At 38.0% G+C, this 23,116-nt stretch overlaps 1 protein-coding gene across 1 annotated transcript; it reads left to right on the top strand.

Moving 5' to 3' along the window:
- The first annotated feature begins 517 nt into the window (after positions 1-517).
- On the top strand, positions 518-21,401 carry LOC131962953 (oxysterol-binding protein-related protein 11-like). The gene is made up of 13 exons (XM_059328066.1): positions 518-917; positions 1,319-1,387; positions 1,586-1,761; positions 2,118-2,197; positions 3,539-3,727; positions 6,723-6,921; positions 8,443-8,588; positions 9,703-9,843; positions 11,564-12,026; positions 13,860-14,046; positions 14,923-15,105; positions 16,352-16,505; positions 18,629-21,401. Exons 1-13 carry the CDS (start codon positions 802-804, stop codon positions 18,683-18,685), a joined length of 2,160 nt encoding a protein of 719 aa, XP_059184049.1. The 5' UTR covers positions 518-801; the 3' UTR covers positions 18,686-21,401.
- The last annotated feature ends 1,715 nt before the right edge of the window (positions 21,402-23,116 follow it).

The raw sequence follows: 23,116 nt of genomic DNA, 5'->3' as shown, positions 1-23,116 counted from the left end.
TGACTCTTATGTAGACACCTTCAAAATAAAGTGTTACAATATCTTGCTTAAGTCACAAAGGCATGTTCAAAAAATTGCCTAAGTCATTTATTTGTCTTAAGTTACATAATTTACACACAGTGTTATTACTATGCCAATATCCATCCTTTGTTACATCCTTTCTGAGTGAAATGATCAATAAATGTCATATTTTACACTTTTGGTGAAGTTTTTTGTGTTTCCCTGCAAAACTTGGAAAAATGAGTTAGGCGATTATTTTAACAAGGTGACGATATTTAGATTAATTTGAAAAAAAAAAATGTTCTACTTCCGGTTTAGTTGTAGTTCAACTTTTATTACCGTTTATTTATGTATTTGCATATTTTTATTTTATAATATTTAATAATGAAATTCGGGGGCTAAGTGCTTGGTGGATTTAGATGGATAATTTATTTTATTTTATTTTAATTTATTTTACTTCTCGATCCGATAGACGGAAGCCTCGTGAGCAAGTCACATGACTAGTTTCCGGCCAAAGCAGTAAATATCAGGCGAGCTAGCAGTCACAGGCTATCTGGCTACTCCCTCTCCTGACAGCATAGACAATGTTTTATCACTCGTTATTTAATTTAGCCAGTTAACAGTCCATTGGGTGTGTGCTGCGTATTGATAAGCGATGAAATGACATCTTAATTTAATGATATAAGGAAGGCTTGTCCACTTCGTCCAATCTGTGGTGACTTAGCTTAGCTAGCTTCACGGGTTAGCTTAGCGCTAGCAGGCTGAGTTAGCGTCTAAAAGGAGGCTTGGTTGCCAGTGACTATGCAAGGGGAAACCACTGCGATACGGATCACGGAAAGCGAAGGCAAGCTGGATGTATTGCCCCAGACAAGGACCCCAAGCTCGGGGAGAGCAAGTGCCAAAAGCTGGCAGTATAGGTGGGTGGCTGTTTAACCCTGCTAACGCTCATACATGTCACATAGTTCACTTATTTAAGGCGGATTTTGATTGCATCTGAGAATATTTCTGATTAAAAAAAATACATAGTTCTGTTTATTATAAATGTCTTTTTATAATATACAATAATGTCTCATATCATAGTGTCTCATTTTGTGTTTTTACTGGCTAAAGATTGACCCATTTACTGTTAAGGATCAAATTCGATTTATAATCAGGCAGGTAACAGTGAAATAAAATTGCCCTAAGAGCTTATCTGTCACTTAGCAATGCTCTGTGATTGAATTGTGCATTCCCCTTTGTGTGTTCATGGGTGTGTGCTCAGCTCAAGTATTTTAACGAGTGTTCTTTGTCTCCCTGTGCCTGATTTCTGTCATGCCAGTGACCACATGGAGAATATTGATGGCTACTTAATGAAATACACCAACCTTGTAACAGGATGGCAGTACAGGTGAGTTTATACCCGTGTTTAATTGAAAGCCAATCTAAAATGTTAAGTGTTCCAATCAAGAGCAAGTAACCGTCTTATCAGAATTCACCAGCTGCTTTGAGCCAAGTTCATTATTGTAATCCAGTCTAATCCAATTCACGTAATGCTGTGGTGGTTTGTGCGGGAGACTCACATCATCGTGGGGGCTGTTGTTTTCAGGTTCTTTGTCTTAAACAATGAGGCGGGCTTGTTGGAGTACTTTGTCAATGAGCAGTCGCGGCCCCAGAAGCCCCGCGGCATGCTCCCCCTGGCAGGGGCTGTCATCTCCCCCAGCGACGAGGACTCCCATACCTTCACTGTCAACGCCATCAGCGGAGAGCAGTACAAGCTCAGGGGTGGGTGCTTTAATACACATGCAGACTTCTTGACATCTGTTAATTTAGATTCTTGTGGTCCTGCCTCAGACCACAGTGCATCATGTTCGCTTCAGCCTTTTTCAGTTCGGTTGCACGCTCCTCTCTGAGCTTTCACTCGCATGAACTGAGCTGTTCACCTTAGCGTGGCTCCATTTTTACCTCCAGGCCTACTGCCATCACCATCCATCAGGTTCATACAGTATTGATCTGGATGTTTTCCATTATCTGCTGCTGATGAAGCAGAAGCACACAGGAATCGATGCTGAGTAAGATCATCGTAGAGTCACAGTAACATGGTTTTGCCTGGATGTTTTTCTTGTGTGTGTGTTTTTCAGCCACCGATGCCAAAGAGAGACAGCACTGGGTGAGCCGACTGCAGATCTGCACACAGCACCACACAGAGGCCATGGGGAAGGTAAGATGTTGTGCTTGATATTAGACACGTAAGGATAGAGGCTGCACAAAAGATCTTATATACAGGGATCCTATGGGTGCTGGAAGTCCTTGAAAAAGCTTGGATTTTAATGTTGTGTCTTTTGTAGACGTTATAACTGCTTCAATTTTGAGTTTACATGCACAAACTGCTTGAAATGTAGGTTAAAAGGATGTCAACTTCACTTACAAAATAGGCTTTGTTGTGTTTTACATTAAGTTTGTCACATTTCTGTAGAATGAAGCCGAAACAGATATATTTGTTTTTTTATAGGAGTGATTCTCATAGTGGGGGGAAAAGTATTTTTGATTAATTTATTTCAATTATTATTTTATTTACAAAATGCTCCATAGTTCAACAAATCATATATTATTTTTTTTAATCTCTAATGGTTCCTATATTGCTTTCTAATCAAACAAAGCTATACGTTTTAGAATCTGCAAAAATGTTTAATACAGTCATGGAAAAAATGATTAGACCACCCTTGTTTTCTTCAATTTCTTGCTCATTTTAATGCCTGGTACATTTAAAGGTACATTTGTTTGGGCAAATATAATGATAACAACAAAAATAAATCAGAATAATACAGAAGTGTAAAAAAAAAAAATAGGATATGACAAATGATCCCAAGGGACATACATGACATACTGTGAAATATTCTCTCTCTTATAAGAAGTCCATTTCAGAAAAAAGGTTGAAAGCCTTTAGTTTATAGCACAATAACATAGAATTTACTGTGACAAAGAAGTGAAAAATTAGTATGCTTTATGTATTTGATGTAAATCTGTAATAACCACTACTAGTAAGGTGCTGGAAAAACTTAAAAATGCACCTTGAAAATTGCGTTTTGAAAATGTGTAGGAACCTTGTATTATTAGGGAAATTACATTAGACTAAATGTAAGTTAATACAAACATTTCGTTGCCAAGTGAAAAAATATTTTAGGGTCTGCTGCACTGCATTGTTTGTTTAAATCAAACATAAAAATGTCATTCTGTCCCAGACCGGATGTGAGCTGGAGAGTCTTCAGTTTCCTGTTTCCCTTCCTCATGTTGCAGAGGAGCAATCGAGCAAAGCCAGCAGCAGTGCACAAATCTGGAGAGCTGTGAAATATTAATGTTTATCTAAAAATGTATCCGGTTTTACTCTGTGTGTAAGCAAAGTAATCACTAGTATTGATCTGGATATTGATCTACTGTTCTGCCTGCATTCTATTTTAATGGTCTTAAGTTACAGGAGAACAAAAAGCACAGAACTCCCTCAGCTTCTCTTTTTAGCAGTGGTTAGAAAATTAACAAGATGAACATTTTGCATTTTGTGCAGAGTAATCCCCCACCCAAGTCCCGGAGCTACTCTATGGCGTCTCAAGGAAGCGGAAGCTCACCCATGTCCGTGCGCCGGCCCAGCCAAAACCCCGCCTCCCTATTCGGCTGGTCGCAGGTCAACAAGGGCTCGTCGCTCTACTCCAGTAAGAGGTCCCTCCTGCCAGACCACCTGATGGACGCCAGAGAGGTACAGCAAGCCAGAAACCTCTGCTAGCATGTTAGGTCGACTCAGAAATGTGTTGTTGGCAGGAATATTTATTTTGGTCAGAATCTCCTCCAAATTTACACATCATTAACATGTCAAGGCCAGCAAGTATCCCTCTGAACCCCTAAATTTTAAGACATTTTATTTCCTGTCACATTTTACTGACTGTGGCTGTTTTTCACTGCAATATATAAGATATACAAGTACCTCCTATAGAGGGTTTTCACCTACACCGCCGTATTAGAGGCACTCGGTGTAAACAACTGAAAACAGAGTACAGTGGAGAATTGTGCACTTTGGATACTTTAAGTGAAAGAAGCTATGTCTAAACAACAGAAAAGCTCATCAAAACACGTCCGAGATGCAAAGGCATAAATAGAAGGACTTGAAGGTGCGATATTTGGAGAAATTATGGTTTATTGGCGGTGCAGATCTCTACGAGTTGGCTCCCTTTTATTGGATCCATGTAGGCCTGGGCCGATAATCAATAAATCAATTAATTGCACGATAAATTAAATGAACTCAATAATTTTGCCAGCCTCGATATATCGCCATGCGCATGCGTGTTTGTTTTTCTCGTCTGTTGCCTCCAAGCAGGCTGGATGACAAGAGGGTTCACTCTGTGCTCGATCTCAGCACCTGGGCGCTTTTGTTCCATAGCAGAATGAGCGGAGTGAACCCTCCTGTCAGTCATCCAGTCTCTTTGTCTCTGTGGGGAAGGCTGGGCCGCTAGCATTGGCTACACACAGAGTGCAGCAGGTGAGCCTCGTGCAGAGCAACGCGAGGAAAAAAGATGATTGCAAAGCCAAATGCCACAGCCCCGGTGTGGGAATATGTCGGTTTCAAACCGAATGAAAAAGGTGAGCCCATCAACACACGGACGAGCCTGTATGCCGAATTTGTTCAAAAGTGGTGGCAACAAAAAAAGCCACCACAACAAACTTGCATGCCCATCTAAAGCAGAACCACCCGACCCAGTTTTCCCAGCTGGGGAAAAAAACTGCACCTGGAGATGCAGAGCCTTCGTCCCGACAGTCAACACTGGTCGACAAAGTCAATATAAACGCTGTGCGCTCACAGAAAGTGGAGTTTGCTACATCGCAAAAATAAATGCTGGCCTTAAATAAAACAAACTTCTTTTTTTTTTTTTTTTTTAATTTAGGATATTTAAACGTTCTTAAAATTACAATTACAATGGTAAAAAACACTGAGAAATAAAAGTGTATTGTATTTGAAAGGGTGTGCATTATTATGATATATTATCATGTTGACAATAATATCGTTTATCGGCAATAATTTGTGGGACAATATATCGTCCAGCAAAATTTGTTATTGTCCCAGGCCTAGATCCATGGCTGCCCAGTGATTCTTCATTATTATTCTTCCATATTAAGTCATTAATGCCACATGCAGTAGCTTGATATGAGTTATATTATGTCAATGTCAGCTTTATTTATAAAGCATGTTTAAAATTACCAGTGTCCTACCAAAGTGCTTTACAGTAAAGTAAGCAAACAGTAAAAACAATTGTTTTTACTACTTACTATTAAAAAATATTATTATCATTACACTAGAAAATTTGTGATATGCTGTTGCAGTCAACATTTCACTTACCTGACAAGAAATGTGCCAAACAAATCCGGATGTTGTCCAGATTTTCCACTCGTAGATCCTGGTTAAGCTTTGCCTCCTTTCCTCTGATAACTTCTGGCATTCCTCTCCCCGGTTTTAATCACTTTTGGAAGTCGATAATATTCCAAATGTTTTTCTCTGTCTAACCTATTGGTACAACCTAAAACATGGCGATAATTAACCATTTTTCCTTGACAACGTTTGGGGTCTACTTCAGTGCCTATGCCATGTGATCCAATATGGCAACGTCTTTCTGATGAAGCGTTGTGAAAACCCTCTATGAAAACGGCATATTCGTAGTTAGGAGTTGTCTGCCCACAAGTGCTACCAATATTGAAAAAAATGCGTCGCCACATGCTCTACACCCAATGTAATGTTTTTGACAGAATCTGGTTGGTGCAAACAGTTTATTTTTTGGCAAAAGTTTAAATGACATGCAGGGAATTAAGGGGTCATTCAAGGGCTGTTGGAAATTTAAAACTCAGATTAAACCTTCTGTTTTTACAGATTCTGGCTATAATAAATTGTGTAATTTGGGTCATTCTTTTTATATATATATATATATATATATATATACATACATACATTTATTTTATTTTATTTTTTTAAGAAAACCTGCCTTTCAAATCCACCTGTGGGTCGTGGGGTTTAGAGAGTTAACAAGGGTGGTTTGGGCTGATAAAGGAAAACGACTTACATTATTTTTTCTATACATTGAAGTTAAAATAGTAGTGGAAATATCTCAGTGGTCATGAAGAAAAGACTTCATTTGAACACTGACTCGTGTGGCACACGCCAAAAATGAGGGACATTCTGCCAAGCGGTTTAGGCTTAAATGTGAGCCTCAAGTGAAACCAAGAAAATCCACATCTGATCCGATCTAAATGCTGTTAGATTCCAGAAGTTTGATGTATCTGTTATGCAACCTGGCTGTAGCCAGAAACGTCTTTAAATCCTGCCATGGCCACTTTCCATAGATCAACACAAACATACAGAGGGAACATTATTAGAATTATATAACAAATAGAATATGTTCCTACAAGACATTCAGTAGTAAATGTAGAATGTTTCAGAGTTGGTTTACATTCAGGCTTTTTAGATTTGTGTCGTGAACTCTCATCTTCACTTCGTGACCCACTTGTGTGATGCACATTGTCCACTAGATGGTGCTGTTGTCTTTCCCTGAATGGACTCCAAACTACTGCAACTTGACTCTGTATGGGCCAGTTTGCAGCCTTAGAAACATAAAACTACCAAGTACCCTGGAAATCTGTTATTGCCTCCAATAAAAAAAATGGGTTTTTTTGCCCCAAATAACCAAACAATCCTCTAACCCCCCCTCCAGATGATGACCCAGGCCCAGGGCCAACACAGAGACCTGATCCAGAGCATCGAGGGCCTGCCTGCAGCCCCCGGCCTCTCCCCTCTGGACCAGGATCTGCTGATGCTCAAGGCCACTTCCATGGCCACCATGAACTGCCTCAACGAGTGCCTGCACATCCTTCATCTGCAGCAGGTGGCCAGGCAGAGAGGCTCCCTGGGAGGTCAGTGGAGGGGGGGGTTATATTTTGTGTGTACCTATGAGGATTTTTGTCGTCTGCCTTCTTTAGGCTTGTTTGTATAATGGTTAATCTAATATTGCGGTCAAGGAGTAGAAGTGACTGTATGCTACTTTTTTCTCTTTTGAATATTTTTGCTATCAGATTAGGGCTGGGCGATATGGACCAAAAGTCATGTCCCGATATATTTAGGCTGAATATCGATACATATAATATACATATCCCGATATTTTTTTCGCAAATTTCAGTCAAAGTCAAAGCCAAATATGACATGTCACAAGTAGTTTTATTGAAACCGTTTATTTAAGTGAACATAAATACTGTATAACAACAGAAGTACCTTTTATAAAAAAAAAGAAGAAAAAAATCAAAGCTCCATAAAGTGCACGTTTAAATAAAAAAACATCTTAAATAAAAATAGCCTATGAAATAAAATAGGCCAATCTTTTTCTGAAATAAATATACTTATATAAGAAAAGAATGACGAACATTAAAAAAGAACTAAATATGACAAACCCTAGAAAGGGCAGCATTTATATATAAAGAAAAACATTTTTTTGAACTATATTGATATATGCGATGGTCTAATTCATTATCGCATTTGAAAAATGAAGCGATATATTTATCATATCGATATATCGTCCAGCCCTATATCAGATTCAGCCAATGATGTGGTTTTATCTTTTAAATCAGATTCCTCTGTGCTGTATACAGACTGTCTGCTAACTAGGCCTACATGCTATCTGTATGACAAATCCTAGTGTGCATGCAGGCCTGCATTCAGTGCAACAGTTTGCCGGACACTGGAATTATTTTGCATTATTAATAGGGAACCGTACCTATTCTTACCACCTGTCTCAAAGGTAATGAGATCTCAGATAGTTAAAATATCCATCACCAACACTTTGAGGACAGAATTCAGTACTATAATTAGCTTTATTTTGAAAAGCATGCTTTCCAGTTTTGGAAAGAAACCAGGGGGAAGTGTCTAACCCACTCATAACACGACACTTTCCATTCAGGAAGATTTGAGACGGGAAGACGACGAGCTAATGCCCCACTTTTTCACAGCAGATCTCATTACTCGATGTATATTTCATTAGGCCAGAGTTGTTGCAGCAGCCAATCAGATTAAGTTGTCCAACGACGCACAAGGTGAATTTGAATGAGTTCGGCCCACTTCTAAACATGCATATAAAAATGCCTACGCCAGGAGGGTTCAGCCAATCAGAGGTTGGGGACGCTTCCTGTCGGCGGGGCCAAAGTATCCTGATACCTGGCTCGTCTGCGGAGTTCGGTTACCCTCTCTTGGTCTAGAGGAGCCATCTAAAGAATAGCCATCTGTCTAGGCAGCAGCCAGGCGGTTGCGGCGTGTTGTGTGGCGAATGGTAGAGCGAGCGTCCGTGTGCGTGCAGCTGCGAGAGTCAGGGGGACTTGGGAGGGAGGGGGGGGATAGTACCATGAATACCTCTGAACCTGCCGCCATTCGTTCCCCGTCCACGCCAGGACCCACCATCGAGTGGCTGGAGCCCAAACTGCCGGACATCCTGAAGAACGGCAGCAGCTCCCTGGGCAGCTTCACCACAGGGGAGGGCCCGCTGGAGGGGAGCCGCCTGGAGCTCAGCAGCCCCGAGTCCTGCAGCTTCTCTGGGGTAAGAGCAAATAGTCAGGTGGCTTAGCTAAATAAAGGGGACACGCCGGACAAAGGCACCAATTTTTTTCCACATGCTCTCTGTCACCATAAGTTTCAATTTTTGGTAGGAGCCACTTCATCAAGATTGCAGATCGGAGATGGCAGCCATATAAAATCTATGAGAACCAATATATCTTCCAAACCACTTCGAAGGTCAATCATGGTGTCAAAATATACATTTACTGGGTCAAAGAATCATTTAAAGCTATTAAGAATATCACTACATGATTATTAAAATAGGTCATATAAAGTGCATGTATTTTGAAAAATTGATAAAATGCACAAAATGTGCAAGTGGCTGTGGTGCAAGGTGCTCAGGCAAGAAGGCACACTGGAATTGCAAAGATCGTTGTAGTTGTAAATGTAATAAATAATAAAAGATCAAATGATCAAAAAATCACCTTGTGATGTTCTCAATAGCTTTAAATGATTCTTTGACCCAGTAAATGTAGATTTTGACACTAAAATTGACCTTCGAAGTGGCTTGGAAGACATGTTGGTTCTCATAGACTTTATATGGGTGCCATCTCTGATTTGCAATCTTGATGATCAGAAAGTAAATGTATATTTTCTTGTGCACTTGCATATATTTAAAAAAGAAATGCTGTTTCTCACAGTAGTGCAACAAGAACATCTATCTTAAAAAACAATATAAAAACATAAATACAGAAAAGACAGTAAGTAGCACAGTGCTCCTCTTTTTTTCCCACTAAAATGTATCTCTGACTGAGCAGAGCTATGGAGCTACAAAGCTGCAGAGCTTCAGTTTCTGTCGTGACGGGAAATGAAACCTGATTTTTTTTAAACTTTTATCGTGCAGGCAGGATATGTGGTCGATGATGAAAATAACATTAACTGTATTGCACATAATATTTTGGTTAGTTTTTAAAATGTCATATTCATTTTATTATAAATAGGAATAAAATAGGTTTTTGAGCTTCAAAAAAAAAAAAAAGGAAATGTATTTCCCTTAAATGCTTTTTAATCCAGTCATAATCAATATAGTTTATATAAATCTTGTTGAGCAGTCGTCCACAACATAAACACTCACATTCTCTCCCTTCTTCTCTCAGGAACAGGAAGATGTCACTGCGGAGGATGAGGCAGAGGACTCCTTCTCCGACAAGGAGGAGGACCTGGGTGCTGTGGAGGAGGAGCGCAGCGTCATCCTACACCTGCTGTCTCAGCTGAAGCTGGGCATGGACCTCACGCGGGTAGGTCGAGTTCCACGTACCACCAAGCAGCAAAACAACCCTCTTCAAACGTTGTCTTTCTAAGTGCTCGGTAAAGTTGTCTCTGTCATTACTAGACCATTATGTTGGTAATGTTGATCAATAGTGCTACAGTGAGAGGTATGAGAGGGCTTGTTTTTAGATGCTGATGCTTAGATTTAGAACAGAACGTTCTATATATTAGGGCTGGGCGATATGGACCAAAAGTCATATCCCGATATATTTAGGCTGAATATTGATATACGATATATATCCCGTTATTTTTATAGCAGAGTGAGAGCAAATGTTCAGTCAAAGCCAAATATGACATGTCACAAGTAGTTTTATTGAAACCGTTTATTTAAGGGAACATAAATACTGTATAATAGCAGGAATACCTTTTTTTTTTTTTTTTTTTTTTTTTAAATCAAAGCTCCATAAAGTGCACATTTAAATAAAAAAATCTTAAATAAAAATAGCCTATGAAATAAAATAGGCCAATCTTTTTCTGAAATAAATATATATATATGATAAAAGAATAACGAACATTACAAAAGAACTAAACATGACAAACCCTAGTAAGGGCAGCATTTATATATATATAGAGAGACAAAAAAAGAACCATATCGATATATGCGATATGGTCTAATTCCATATTACATTAAAAAATATATCGATATGATTTTATATATATATATATATATATATATATATATATATATATATAATATATATATAATATATATATATATATATATATATATATATATATATATATATATATATATATATATATCGCCCAGCCCATCATAACCATGGGGCATAAAAATGTTTTCCAATCACTGCTAGGTTGTAGTTCAGTTGTAACGCAGTGAGTTGTCTATAAAACACGAAGGGGACAATAAGTAATTTCTTCATTTGTGACTTTCATTTTGATTTTCATTTCTGTTTGTTACTGTCCAGTGAGAACCATGTATCTCCAAATTTGGTGTTTTCTAACTTTAACTGTTCCAAATAATTTGAAGTTTGAAAATGTTATGTCTAAAAGTCTCGGTTTCCACTAATTGCTGTGGGCATAAATAGGTTCTGGGAACTTGAGTCAAGAAATTGCTCGATTAGATACCTTAAGTGCTTGAAAAGTGTTGTTCGAACCCTGGTATCTGTATGTCCCATACTCATTTTCGTCATGGTAAAGAATGATCTAATTGTGTTGTTCAGAGTCACAATATTGAAGTCGGTCTTACAAAGCATTGCTTGTCTAATTGGAAACTATTTGTAGTGGCCCTGAATAAAAGAACCAGTCTCAGCTCAGGTTGTTAGCTCTGTTTTCCTTTAGGCTGATTTGTAATGACCTTACAGACTGATGTAAGCACTTCTTGCTTTCTAATTACTGCTCCTCGACACACACACACCCTTAATAACACCAAGAGTCGAGTCCTGGACAGTCATTCTATCTTGGAGTGTCAGTTTGATCTAGTATTTGGATAGCCTCCTCTTGGGTTTCTGATTTATCGCTGTTGTCTGGTGGATCCACTGCCTTACCTCAGATTGAGGTCTAGAAGACACTGTGCTCAATTTACTGATGGTAAATAATGTGATAAAGCAGCAAATGGGGGGGGGGGGGGGGGGGGGAAATAAGGCATTGGAACATGGCTGTTATTATCCTGCATGCTGTGTTTTCCAGCTAATAAATAACCAATATCTATTATGATTCTCCTCCCAGGTGGTCCTCCCCACCTTCATCCTAGAGAAGCGCTCTCTGCTGGAGATGTACGCTGACTTCATGTCCCACCCCGACCTCTTCGTGGCCATAACCGACGGCAGCAGCCCGGAGGACCGCATGGTCCGGTTTGTGGAGTACTACCTCACCTCCTTCCACGAGGGCCGCAAGGGGGCCATCGCCAAGAAACCCTACAACCCCATCATCGGCGAGACCTTCCACTGCTCCTGGAAGGTCCCCAAGACACCAGAGGCCCCCAAGGAGCCCTCACAGGGGAGCCCCGAGCCGGCCGCGTCCCCCCAGGAGCCTTACCAAGTGCGCTTTGTGGCAGAGCAGGTGTCCCACCACCCTCCAGTGTCTGGCTTCTACGCTGAATGCCAGGAGAGGCGGATGTGTGTGAACACACATGTGTGGACCAAGAGCAAGTTCATGGGCATGTCCATCGGGGTGTCCATGATCGGGGAAGGTAAGCCAGCAGGTTTTTGTTTTGGCATGTTGTTTCATCATGAAGCTCAACAATAACATTTGTATTTGATGCATCAGAAACAAAAGAACAAGGTGCTCCTCTTTGCTCCTCCTACTAAAAATCATATGTGCTTATCTAGTTGGTCTTGTATACATATTGAAGGAATCTTGATCCTTATAAAGGCTTTGCAGAGATGTTTATTAACATTATTTACATCCATGTTTATCTAGGGCTGGGAGATATGGCCCAAAAGTCATATCCCTATATTTTTATTGCAAATGTTCAGTCAAAGTCAAAGCCAAATATGACATGTCACAAGTAGTTTTATTGAAACAGTTTATTTAAGTAAACATAGATACTGTATAATAACAGGAGTAGCTTCTTCTTAAAAAAAAAATAAAAATCAAAGCGCACTAAAGTGCAAATTTATATAAAAAAATATCTTAAATACAAATAGCCTATGAAATAATACATCTTTTTTATGAAATAAATATATTTATATTAGAAAAGAATAATGAACATTACAAAAAGAACTAAATATGACAAACCCTTGTAAGCATTTATATATAAAAGAAAACATTTTTTTAACTATCGATATTTTTTTTTAATATATATCACCCAGCCCTATGTCTACCATCAACAGCTGGAATAGCTTTAAACTGGATGTGCATTTCATTGCCTGTGTGCTTTTGTGCATGCATGTGAATCCAGTAGGGCTGAGCTATATGGCTAAAATGTTCAGATTTTTCTCCTAATATGGATTATTTCATATCTGGATGAAGGTGTATATCACGGATGTTTTCTGGAAATTCAGGGAGTGAATAGTCTGTATAAAATAATCACAATGAACCACAAATGAATAAAGCTGATCCATACTTCATGTTAGCAAACCAGAGCTTCTATGGTTCACTTAAGCTCCCACATGCATCAAAATCAGGATCAGAACATGATCAGAAGTGCCCCCCAAATTACATAAATACTGTCTAAATGCAGTTTGGCTGCTGTGTTTTGGTCATTTTGATAGAAACGATTTAGAAGAATATATATAATAGATACTTTTAGATTGTTTTTGAGCTACTGGTGCTGGAATACACTACACCCCCGCCTTTAACCCTCTGAACCTCGGGCAGTGTCAGGTTGTTTTTTTGCTCCTGTCACATTTCACTCACTGTGACCTTGTTTTTCACTATATGTCCTGGATCCAGGGCCTGAATTCTGAAAAACTTTAAGTATGTTTGGGGAAATGCAGTTGAACATTTTGATCTATTTACATTTTTACAACCTCTCTTGTCCTTTCCTCTCTGCTCTGTGTAAATAGCCTGCAGTTCAGTCCAAGTTTCACTGAATATTTGTCACTTGTCTGTGTTTTAAATTTTAATTTAGACGTGTAGAATAAAATGATTTTGATGAAAAATTGCTCTTAATTGAAGTTCTCCTCACACATGATACTTTCAAGGACCGTCAGAAATGTGAAAATCTGACAATAGTTTTTGTTTCTAAAGATTCTTTCTATGATAAATGGATTTGCCTTTCAAGCTTTTTAGAGGTTGAACTGGCTAGGGGTGATTGAAGGGTTTTTAAAATTTCCTTTGACAGGATAGTGATGAAGTAATAAGAACGTCTGACATTAATGTCAGTCTTGCTGAACTTCTTGCAACCAAAAAGATATATTTTCCGAATTTTGAATGATTGTTGAAATTAAAGTTTTCTGCTCGAAGTAATTTATGACTTTAATAGCCTCATCCCTAACAAAGATAAAGTATCTCCTTCCAGACAGAACACCAGCACAGCACTAGTGAACTCATTATTTTCTGTCTGTATTTATCTTTGCAGGTTGTCTATATTTGCTGGAGCACGATGAGGAGTACACTTTCACGCTGCCTTGTGCATATGCACGCTCCATCCTCACCGTTCCCTGGGTGGAACTGGGCGGCAAAGTCAACATCAGCTGCGCAAATTCTGGCTACTCAGCAGTCATCACTTTCCAGACGAAACCATTTTACGGTGGCAAATTACACAAGTGAGTCCCACCTGATGTAAAAAAAAAATAATAATTTTTATGTTGTGTTTGCTGGTCAGTTCTGCATCCTGCACCTTTGGGCTGGTTAATATTTCTGAAGTCAGATTTATGGTGAATTGACATTGATTGATTTATGAAAATTGACATGAAATGCAAAAAAAAATTAATTCCCAACACATTTTTTCATGCTTTTCCATAAAGAAGCCTCTTAAAAACAACATGTCAACATACGAAATGATGTCCTGTATATGTGTATATATATATATATATATATATATATATATATATATATATATATATATATGCTTTATTTAATCAAGTAAAAGTCTCGCTGAGATTAAAAAATCTCTTTTCCAAGAGAGACCTGGCCAAGAAAGCAGCATAAAAAGTGATAAGTTACAACATTTAAAAACAGTTACAATACAAATCCAGCCATCACAACAACAGTAAAGGAGCCTCAAGTATTGAGACTCATACAGAGCAGTCACACCGACCAAGGGAAATTATTTCTTTGTCCTTTAGAATCGATTTAAATTCACCGATTGTGATCAACTCAGACAATTTCAATTCTTTTTGCAGATTGTTTCATGATAAAGGGGCGTAACTAAAAGCTTTCTTACCTAATTCAGTTCTCACTCTTGGCACCAACATCTGTACAATGATTTGCGAGCGTAGACCATGTTTAATTTGGTTACGACACACGTTTGCACACAGGTAAGAGGGAAGCAGCCCGAGAATACATTTATAGATAAAAACTAACCAATGAGAGCCTGCGAACATACAAAGATGGCCTTTCAGCCGTGGCATACAGAGTACAATGATGTGTAGGATTTCCTGAGCCAGTAATGAAATTCCTTCTTATTCCTTTTCATGTAGAGTAACAGCGGAGGTGAAGCACAACACCACCAATGCAGTGGTGTGTCGTGTGCAGGGCGAGTGGAACGGTGTTCTGGAGTTCAGCTACACCAGCGGAGAGACGAGGGTGGTCGACGTCACCAAGCTGCCTGTCACCAAGAAGAGAGTTCGGCCCACTGAGAAGCAGGGACCAACTGAGTCCAGGTCGGTCTAGTGGCAGGCTTTATTTTGCTGCAAGTCAACCCTAAAAATGTTTGCCTGTTGACAGATTTTTTGGAATATCAGGGGGAAATGTTTTAGCAGGAAGGAGTAAAAATGTGGTCATTGTTCTAACTGTTGGAGCAAAAAAATGATACGAAATGAAACTTTTTTAAAAATGTATCATTGGTGTAGGCCCAAAGCAATCTATATTCTATAAATGTGTACCTTTTTTACACTACTGTTCAAAAGTTTTAGAACACCCCAATTTTTCGAGTTTTTTATTGAAATTCAAGCAGTTCACGTCAAATGAACAGCTTGAAAGGGTACGAAGGTAAGTGGTGAACTGCCAGAGGTAAATAAAAAAAGGTAAGCTTAACCAAAACTGGAAAATAATGTACATTTCAAAATTGTACAAGTCGGCCTTTTTTCAGGGAACAAGAAGTGGATTAACAACTTAACTCTATGGAGTCTTGGGCTATTTTGTCCATTTTTGAATTATTTTCGTGTCTTTGTAAGTCATTTAGTGTCTTTTTTTAGTCATTTAGTGTCTTTTTGTGTCTTTTTTTTGGTCATTTTGTGTCTTTTTTTTAGTCATTTTGTTTCTTTTTTTAGTCATTTTGTGTCTTTTGGTGTCTTTTTTGGTCATTTTGTGTCTTTTTTTGGTCATTTTGTGTCTTTTTTTTTTAGTCCTTTAGTCCAACATAAAATGTGATTTTGAATCTTTTTTTTACTTTCAAAACACTATCATGCTCAATAAAGAATTTTAAATTTTGCAAATGTGCATTAATTTCAGAGTACACTGAGACATTAAACTGCATAATTTTCAATCAAATTCTGGAAAAGTTGGTGTGTTCTAAAACTTTTGACCAGTAGTGTATATACGGTATTATTTAAAAATATATATATTTTAGTCAACTATGCATCATAGCTTGAGTTTGAGTTTCCATTACTAGGTTAGCTTTCGATTCTGAATCTGAGTTGTTTCTTCAGTGTCCAGCCTCTTATTTGCACATGGCTCCTCACTGCATTCTGACAAAGGCATATTAATAAATGCTCATTACGACCTATTATAAATGCTGGTAGGCTAATTTAGACTTAGAAGGCTGTTTTATCTTTATTGTAAGGCTCATAACAAGGTTTGCAGCTAGCTCCATTCCGACATTTTTTTATTTATTTGGCCAACAATGGCTCTTTTGTTAGTACAGGTTGCCCCCCCCTGTTCTAACAGAACAAATGAACTTGATTTCAGGCGCCTGTGGCAGCATGTGACGGAGTCCTTACGGCAGAAGGATATCGAAAAAGCCACGGAGCACAAGAGGATTCTGGAGGAAAGGCAGAGGACGGAAGAGAGACACCGCGCTGAGACTGAAACCGCCTGGAGGACCAGATACTTTGACAGAGAGGTGAGCAAGTTGACCACAACAGAGTTACAACTACTTGATTATTTCACCATCATGAAAGTTTGGCTTTTTATTTATACATTTATTATTGCAAAGAAACTAAAAAAGTATCCAGTCGGGCTACATTTCTAACAAGATGCTGCAGCAGAAAACGCTAATGAGGACGCACATTCAGGACAAACAGCCAGTGAAAAGTCACCTGTGGTGGCCCTAAATAAATTTTAAATCACCTTAAGCATAATTTCTGTCTCCAATTGGAGCCTATCTATTTCAGAGTGTTCTCAACTTGCACTAAGTTATTTTAGATTCCTCAAGAATCTGGGTCACTTAAATAAATAACATCCAACACAGGATCTTTGTTTTTATAGATGTATGTATAGATGGATAAGGTCCTGAGATCCTGGTCAGAAAGGGCTGTCTGACTACAAAATAAAGCCTTAAAGATGTCTAAATATAGCGTTAGGCTTGTCACGATAATTTCTATATTGATATATAAAAATGGACACGATAGTTTTTGTGGATTTGATAATTGTTATTTACATAAGCCATCAACATTTTCGCCAGTTGTGCTGCTTTTGTCCATCTTCTGTCAATCAACCTGTGTGGTGTAAATTTACTACCTCTCTGAGTGAGGAAAGTGGATTAAAGACCAAGTCGAAGTTCCTTTTAGTTTTCTTTATTATCAAACATCAGAATACACTGCCTAGGTACAGCGGAGGAGAACTTTGTCAATTTCAAGGCTTCTTCTCCAATGGAGCCCGTGGTCTCTCTGGCTTTTCTGTCTGTGTAAGATCATTTAATTCAAATGTTCCAGCCCATACGCAACGCATGTGCACGTTTTCCCGGGCACGAGCACGCTGCTAAGTTTACTTTTTTTACTATATTCAAATTTCCAACGCCTCTACTGACAACTCCCAGATATTAAGGTTCATTATTCTAGTTTGAACCAGTTGTTACATGGAGACTCTGGCTGTTACATGATCTAGAGGTCATACTGAGGCCTTTTCTTAGTAAAGCAGAACACTCATAATAAAGTAACAATTGTACCATAAAATATACTATACCTGCTCTCTGTGGGAGGGGCGGCTCTCACACACGGACGATAGCCAACTGAAGCATAATGAGTGTGAAGATCAGTTTCTCGACGGCTGCACAACTCTTTTTTTACAAAAAAAGAAAGTTTGGTGAAATAAAATGACTTGGTGCCAAAGCCAGTGTGGTGTGGGAACATTTCGGATTTCACTGTTTAGCTCAGCAGCTACACAACAACTGCAGCCTCCGTCGCTAACTGAACAGCGGCCGCCACTGATCGCAAACAACCGGCATCGCTAACTGTGCATCGCTAACTGTGCACAGAGTGTACACTGCTTGTTGGAAACAAACAGAGGTCGCTAAGTGAACACATACTGCTGCAGCACCATTTCATACAGTCCATGTGCAGCACATACACACTGTACTGCTACAGAGCTAGCTGTTAGCCCATTAGCGCTGACGGTCCTGCCTCTTAAAGGAGCCAAGCCTCTTATGGTGGACATATTATAATGCAGACTTTTTGTGCTATTTCAGTAATACTGCAAATGTTTGACAGGTAGAAGGAATTGCCAAAAAGTCTCAGAAACAGCTGTTTATATATTGTTTATAATATATAATATAATATTTATCTCAGCACCGTTTCTGTTAACAGAGCCCGAGAGTCTATTTTATTTGTTTTGATTGTAGTTTATTTATTTATCTAGGATCTTTTAATATTTGTTTTCCACATTTCAATTCCAATGTTTAATATTCTCAAGATTTAAAAAATTCATTGCTGTGGAAAAGGATGTACTCAACAATACTATCGTTTATCGTGATAGTTTCTGGGGGAAAATATCGTCCTAAAAAATGTGTTATCATGACAGGCCTATATAGCGTATAATTAAACTGCTATTGATATTTTTTTAGGTTCAAATGTGTTTTGAATGCTACCTACATCTACTGTAGATATACACTGACTGGATAATAACCTAAACAAATCTTAGGATGGATGATTTAAGTGGATGAAGCAATCTAACTCACTCCAAAAAATGTAAATGAATACCTTTTTGTCCTAATATTTTTTTTGACACTAGTCTCTTCTTCTCCTCCAGGGTGAAGGCTGGGCCTATCACAAACCACTTTGGAAAAACTCTGCATTCAAATCCTAGTTTCTCCAGTCTGTACCTTGGATGTTGATATTGTAGATTCAGGAATGTGTGTGTCTGAGAGAGTGTGTGTGGTTATGAAACGAGAGCATGACCTGCACTGACGTACAGATGAATGCAACACGGGGAGAAGGACAGAGACAGCATGACTGAAGGTGTTCTCGAATCTCACTCTTGATTTTCACGAAGCCTCCAAGTACAAGCTTTTGTACTGCTGATCAGTTGTTTTTTTTATAATCCAATGTCAATTAAACATATTCTTGTACAGGAAACGGTACTCTTAACACAGCCTTAAGATAGTCTGATGAACATTTGGGGATCTGTTGATCAACCTGGAAACGGTTCTTTCCTTCTTTTTCTTTTAAACAGAGGTATAACACTGAGGTCAAGTGACTTTTTAGGAGTTTCTTCCTAAAATAAGATATCCAACGTAATGAAAATATTTGGAATACTGCCTGATAAATGTAATGCTGTGAAGATGGTGTAAATTGGATTTAGTGGACTGGAATGTATGGGATCTTCATCAACGTTAAAGCGCCTGAAAACTTTGCTCCAAACCCAAGTATTTCTTTACAACTTTAAACATTCATTACTAAATAAGCAATGAACAAAAAAAACACTTTTTGAGAGTTTTAAAAACAAAGCTAATCTTCATGTGTGTGGTTTATCTGATTTGATTGACTGTAAAGAAACAACCCACTAACCGTCGTCAGATGCAAAAGTTGCTGAAATCTGATTGGTGCATGGTTCAGTGTGACATCATCTTAATCTACCTAAGTCATGCCTGCTTTAAAGCTGTGAGGAGAGCACAAAGAAAAGGGAAACTGAAATCTTTCATGTAAATTAAGCAAAACGGTTTGTGTTCATGTGAGAACCCTGCACTACGGAAGCCTGGAGAGGCAAGTGAGAAAATCAAAAAATGGGTAACAACTGTGCCCCCCTGGTCTGATTTGGCATCAGCCAGGATAATTATTTATAGGTACTTTTTTCACCTGTGAACACAGGTTAAGTATTTGTTGTTGTAATACTAATTTTGGCCACAAGAGGCAGAAGTGCACCACTACCCCCTGTTGAAATAGGACTAAAAGCATGTTTTTTCCTGGTGGGGCTGGGCAATAAAGCCAGTCTTCCAATCCAATATAGATCATATACAGTCATGGAAAAAATTATTAGACCATTGTTTTCTTCAATTTCTTGTTCATTCTAATGCCTGGTACAACTGAAACTGAACTAATAACAACAAAAAGAGGGATTGAATCATTTTCCATGTTTTTATTGATAATAACCAAAATCATAATTTAAAAAAACATGGAAAATGTCTAGATATCAGCTATTAAATGAAACTCTTATGAGCTATTTTTGTTGTTATCATTATATTGTTCCAAACAAATGTAACATTTGTTGTACCAGACATTAAAATGAACAAGAAATTGAAGAAAAAGAGTTGTCTAATATTTTTTTTCCATGACTGTATGTATAGGTTACTTAGATTATCTTGCCCAAACATTTTTCCTACTTGTACTTAAGTCATAAACACGGAAAAATAAAAAAACGTCATCGTTCTTGCCTCTCAGGGCTTCGGTACACAGTAAGAAGTTGATTAAGAAAATACGTTTTCAGGGTCTTTTAATGCAATAAGCAGTTGAACATACTGAAACAAAGCCACTTCCACTGTCACTGAGTACATTTATATGCACACAATCATCTGATCTCCGTTTAACCATTTAATTTGTTAGATATCATGTGAATTGTGTGCATTTAGATCCACTTACTGATATTAAGTGATGCATTTTATCTCTAAATTCTCATTTAATCAATAGTTTTTGATGCTTTATTGATATTTTGGCAAATACACTGCTGGAATGGCATGTTATAGACTAGCTGACAAATTTTAAATATGATGAGTCACATGTGAATGCATCTAAAAAATTGCTCCCCCACTATTCGTATGTTCTTTTTATTAGTGTTGTGGTTTTGCAGAGGATGGAAAAATGCATGTGTGTTCACACTGATTGCAGCAAGTATATCCTGTGTCTGCATCACTTAAATTTATAAATATCTGTTGTAAAAGCTTTTAACCAAATTTGCTTGTTTTGTAATGCAAATAAATATTATTTTCTTTGTATTCATCCCCTATCTTTGCGCTTTAATTGCTCTTATTTTTAGAGCCACTTTTTGTATAGAGACGTTTCTCCTCATCAGTGTTTTTGTTGTCTTTTAATTCCAATCTACTATACTGTGATGTACATTTGATACCTTTGTTTCTCCCGCTAGCCTCACATTCTCAAAGCATCCCAGTATAAAGTAGGACACCGATCCTATTCTCTGCAGAAAGAGGAAATCCACCCTGCCATTGATAAGCTACTCCCTCCACGTCTTGGTGCCTTATGCAAACTCTTTCTGTGTGTGTCTTCCAGCTAAGGAGCACAGCGTTTCCATCAGTTACTTACCTGACCGAAGCAATGGCGTATGTATTATTTGTGTGTGTGTGTGTGTGTGTGTGCGTGTGTTTTTCCTTTTAAGAATCGGTGCTTCAGGTTGAGAGAAGTCGACTATAAGCACTTTTATTCTGGGTTTTTGACATTTTCTTGGTTATGGATTTTTCTGGTTGTCTTGCTGACCTATGAAATGCACTGACATTGAAGGAAACCTGATGTTGTAGAAAAATGGACATGTGTGGAAAATAATCAAATAAATTGCGTATCAGTTGTATACGGTGTTTCAAGTTTTGTTCTCTACCCTATTTCTTACTTGTTGCTTTCTGAAATGGCAAAGAAGTGACCTCATGGTTGAATATCTAATGTCGAGAAGTGTGTTTAGTAGAGATTGTGCTTATAGTTGTGCAAATCTGGCCGGAGGTTTTGCTCCTCACGTATCAGGTTTTCATTAAACATTGCGTTATTTTTTTAATTTTTTTTTTATATATATATTTTATTTTTTTCCCACAAAAAGCACTTACATAACAAAACACAGAAAAAGGGAAAAAACAAACAAACAGCACAGCACGCAGACAAGGAATACAACAAAATCAATAAAAAAAAGAGATAAAAATACGAATAAGAAAATAAAATAAAATGAAAAATAATAAGTTACCACTGTGTTAGCTATACATCTCTCATCAACCGTCAGTCACCCAGTCATCCGCGCAGATATACAAGGCCGTACAGTCCACATGAAGAAAAAAAAAAAAAAGAAAAAAAGGCCAAGGGAGTGAATAACATTGTGTTATTTTTGACAAGTGTGCAAGCAATCATAAAAACCTATATGGGCCTGTTTACATGACAACGATCTCGGTGAAAACGACAAAATATTTTATCAGATGCCTTTTGTTTAGACGTCAACGGCGTTTTTGGGGCTTAAAAGGGTAAAAAAAACCTTCAACCACCTTTCAAGTGGAAATCTTAAACGCTCCACCGTTGCGTTTCAGTCTAAAGGGTTGAAAACACAAAAAGGTCTCTGATCAGTAGGCCTGTCACAATAATTACTATATCGACTTATCATTCGAAACATAAAAATGGACACGAGTTTTTTCTGGACTCAATATATTGACTTTTTGTGCTTCTTTGTGTTGTGTTTAAAGTAATGCAGCAAATGTTTGACAGGCAGTAAGAATTGCCCCCAAAAAACTATATTTACCAAGCAGCCATTCCAGCTGTTTATGTTATTTTAATTGTAAAATAATATAATATATCATGATTATCTCATTGTAATGTCTTAACAGAGCCTGAAAGTCTATTTTATTTGTTTTGGTTGTAGTTTATTTATTCATGTTTTGTGTATCTAGGCTATTTTAATATTTCTTTTCCACATTTCAATTCCAAAGTTTAATATTATCGAGATTTAAAAATTCATTGCTGTGGAAAAGGATGTCGTTATAAAACTAAATCAACATCGATACAACGATACTATCGTTTATCGTGATAATTTGTGGTAAAATATATCGTCCTAAAAAATGTGTTATCGTGACTGATCAGCTCAAGCTGGCCTATCGTTGCGTACACGTTTACGTAACATCCATGAGCATTCCAGGCAAACAACAAATTTCACAGATTTTTGAGTCACCGTATGCACGCAGATTTCCCCCTAAAGACGCTCGTCGAAACACGGAATAAAAAGTGAGAACGCAATGCCACTTTTGCGTTTTCAGTCCAGATCGTCTCCATCTAAACAGGGCCTAAATGTCAAGTCAAGTTCCAGAGGTTTCAACAGTCACAGTTCTTGCATCACTAAAAAACAATATAAAGAAAAATATAAAATACACATTTACGACCCAAAATAAGTTAGCATATCTGTTTGTATAGTTTATTTAAAGTTTAGTTCTACCGTTTCAAACCTCTGTTCATGAAAAAGGCTGTGAATCAGTGTCAATCAAACTAAAATAACCTGGAGAGAACTAAAACAAATAAAGAAGGTGTTTTGCACAGTTGAACCAAC

This window comes from Centropristis striata, chromosome 24 (assembly GCF_030273125.1).
Source record: "Centropristis striata isolate RG_2023a ecotype Rhode Island chromosome 24, C.striata_1.0, whole genome shotgun sequence".
NCBI lineage: Eukaryota > Metazoa > Chordata > Actinopteri > Perciformes > Serranidae > Centropristis > Centropristis striata.
The sequence above is the reverse complement of the archived record's forward strand: the minus strand, read 5'-3'. Positions and strand labels throughout refer to the sequence as shown.

What these genes read in the sequence shown, in the direction of transcription:
- LOC131962953 (XM_059328066.1), top strand. Translation starts at nt 802, where the DNA reads ATGCAAGGGGAAACCACTGCGATACGGATCACGGAAAGCGAAGGCAAG. An exon ending in AGAGCAGTACAAGCTCAGGG is followed by an intron (nt 1,762 to 2,117) that starts GTGGGTGCTTTA and finishes TGTGTTTTTCAG; the next exon opens with CCACCGATGCCAAAGAGAGA. An exon ending in CAGGGACCAACTGAGTCCAG is followed by an intron (nt 15,106 to 16,351) that starts GTCGGTCTAGTG and finishes ACTTGATTTCAG; the next exon opens with GCGCCTGTGGCAGCATGTGA.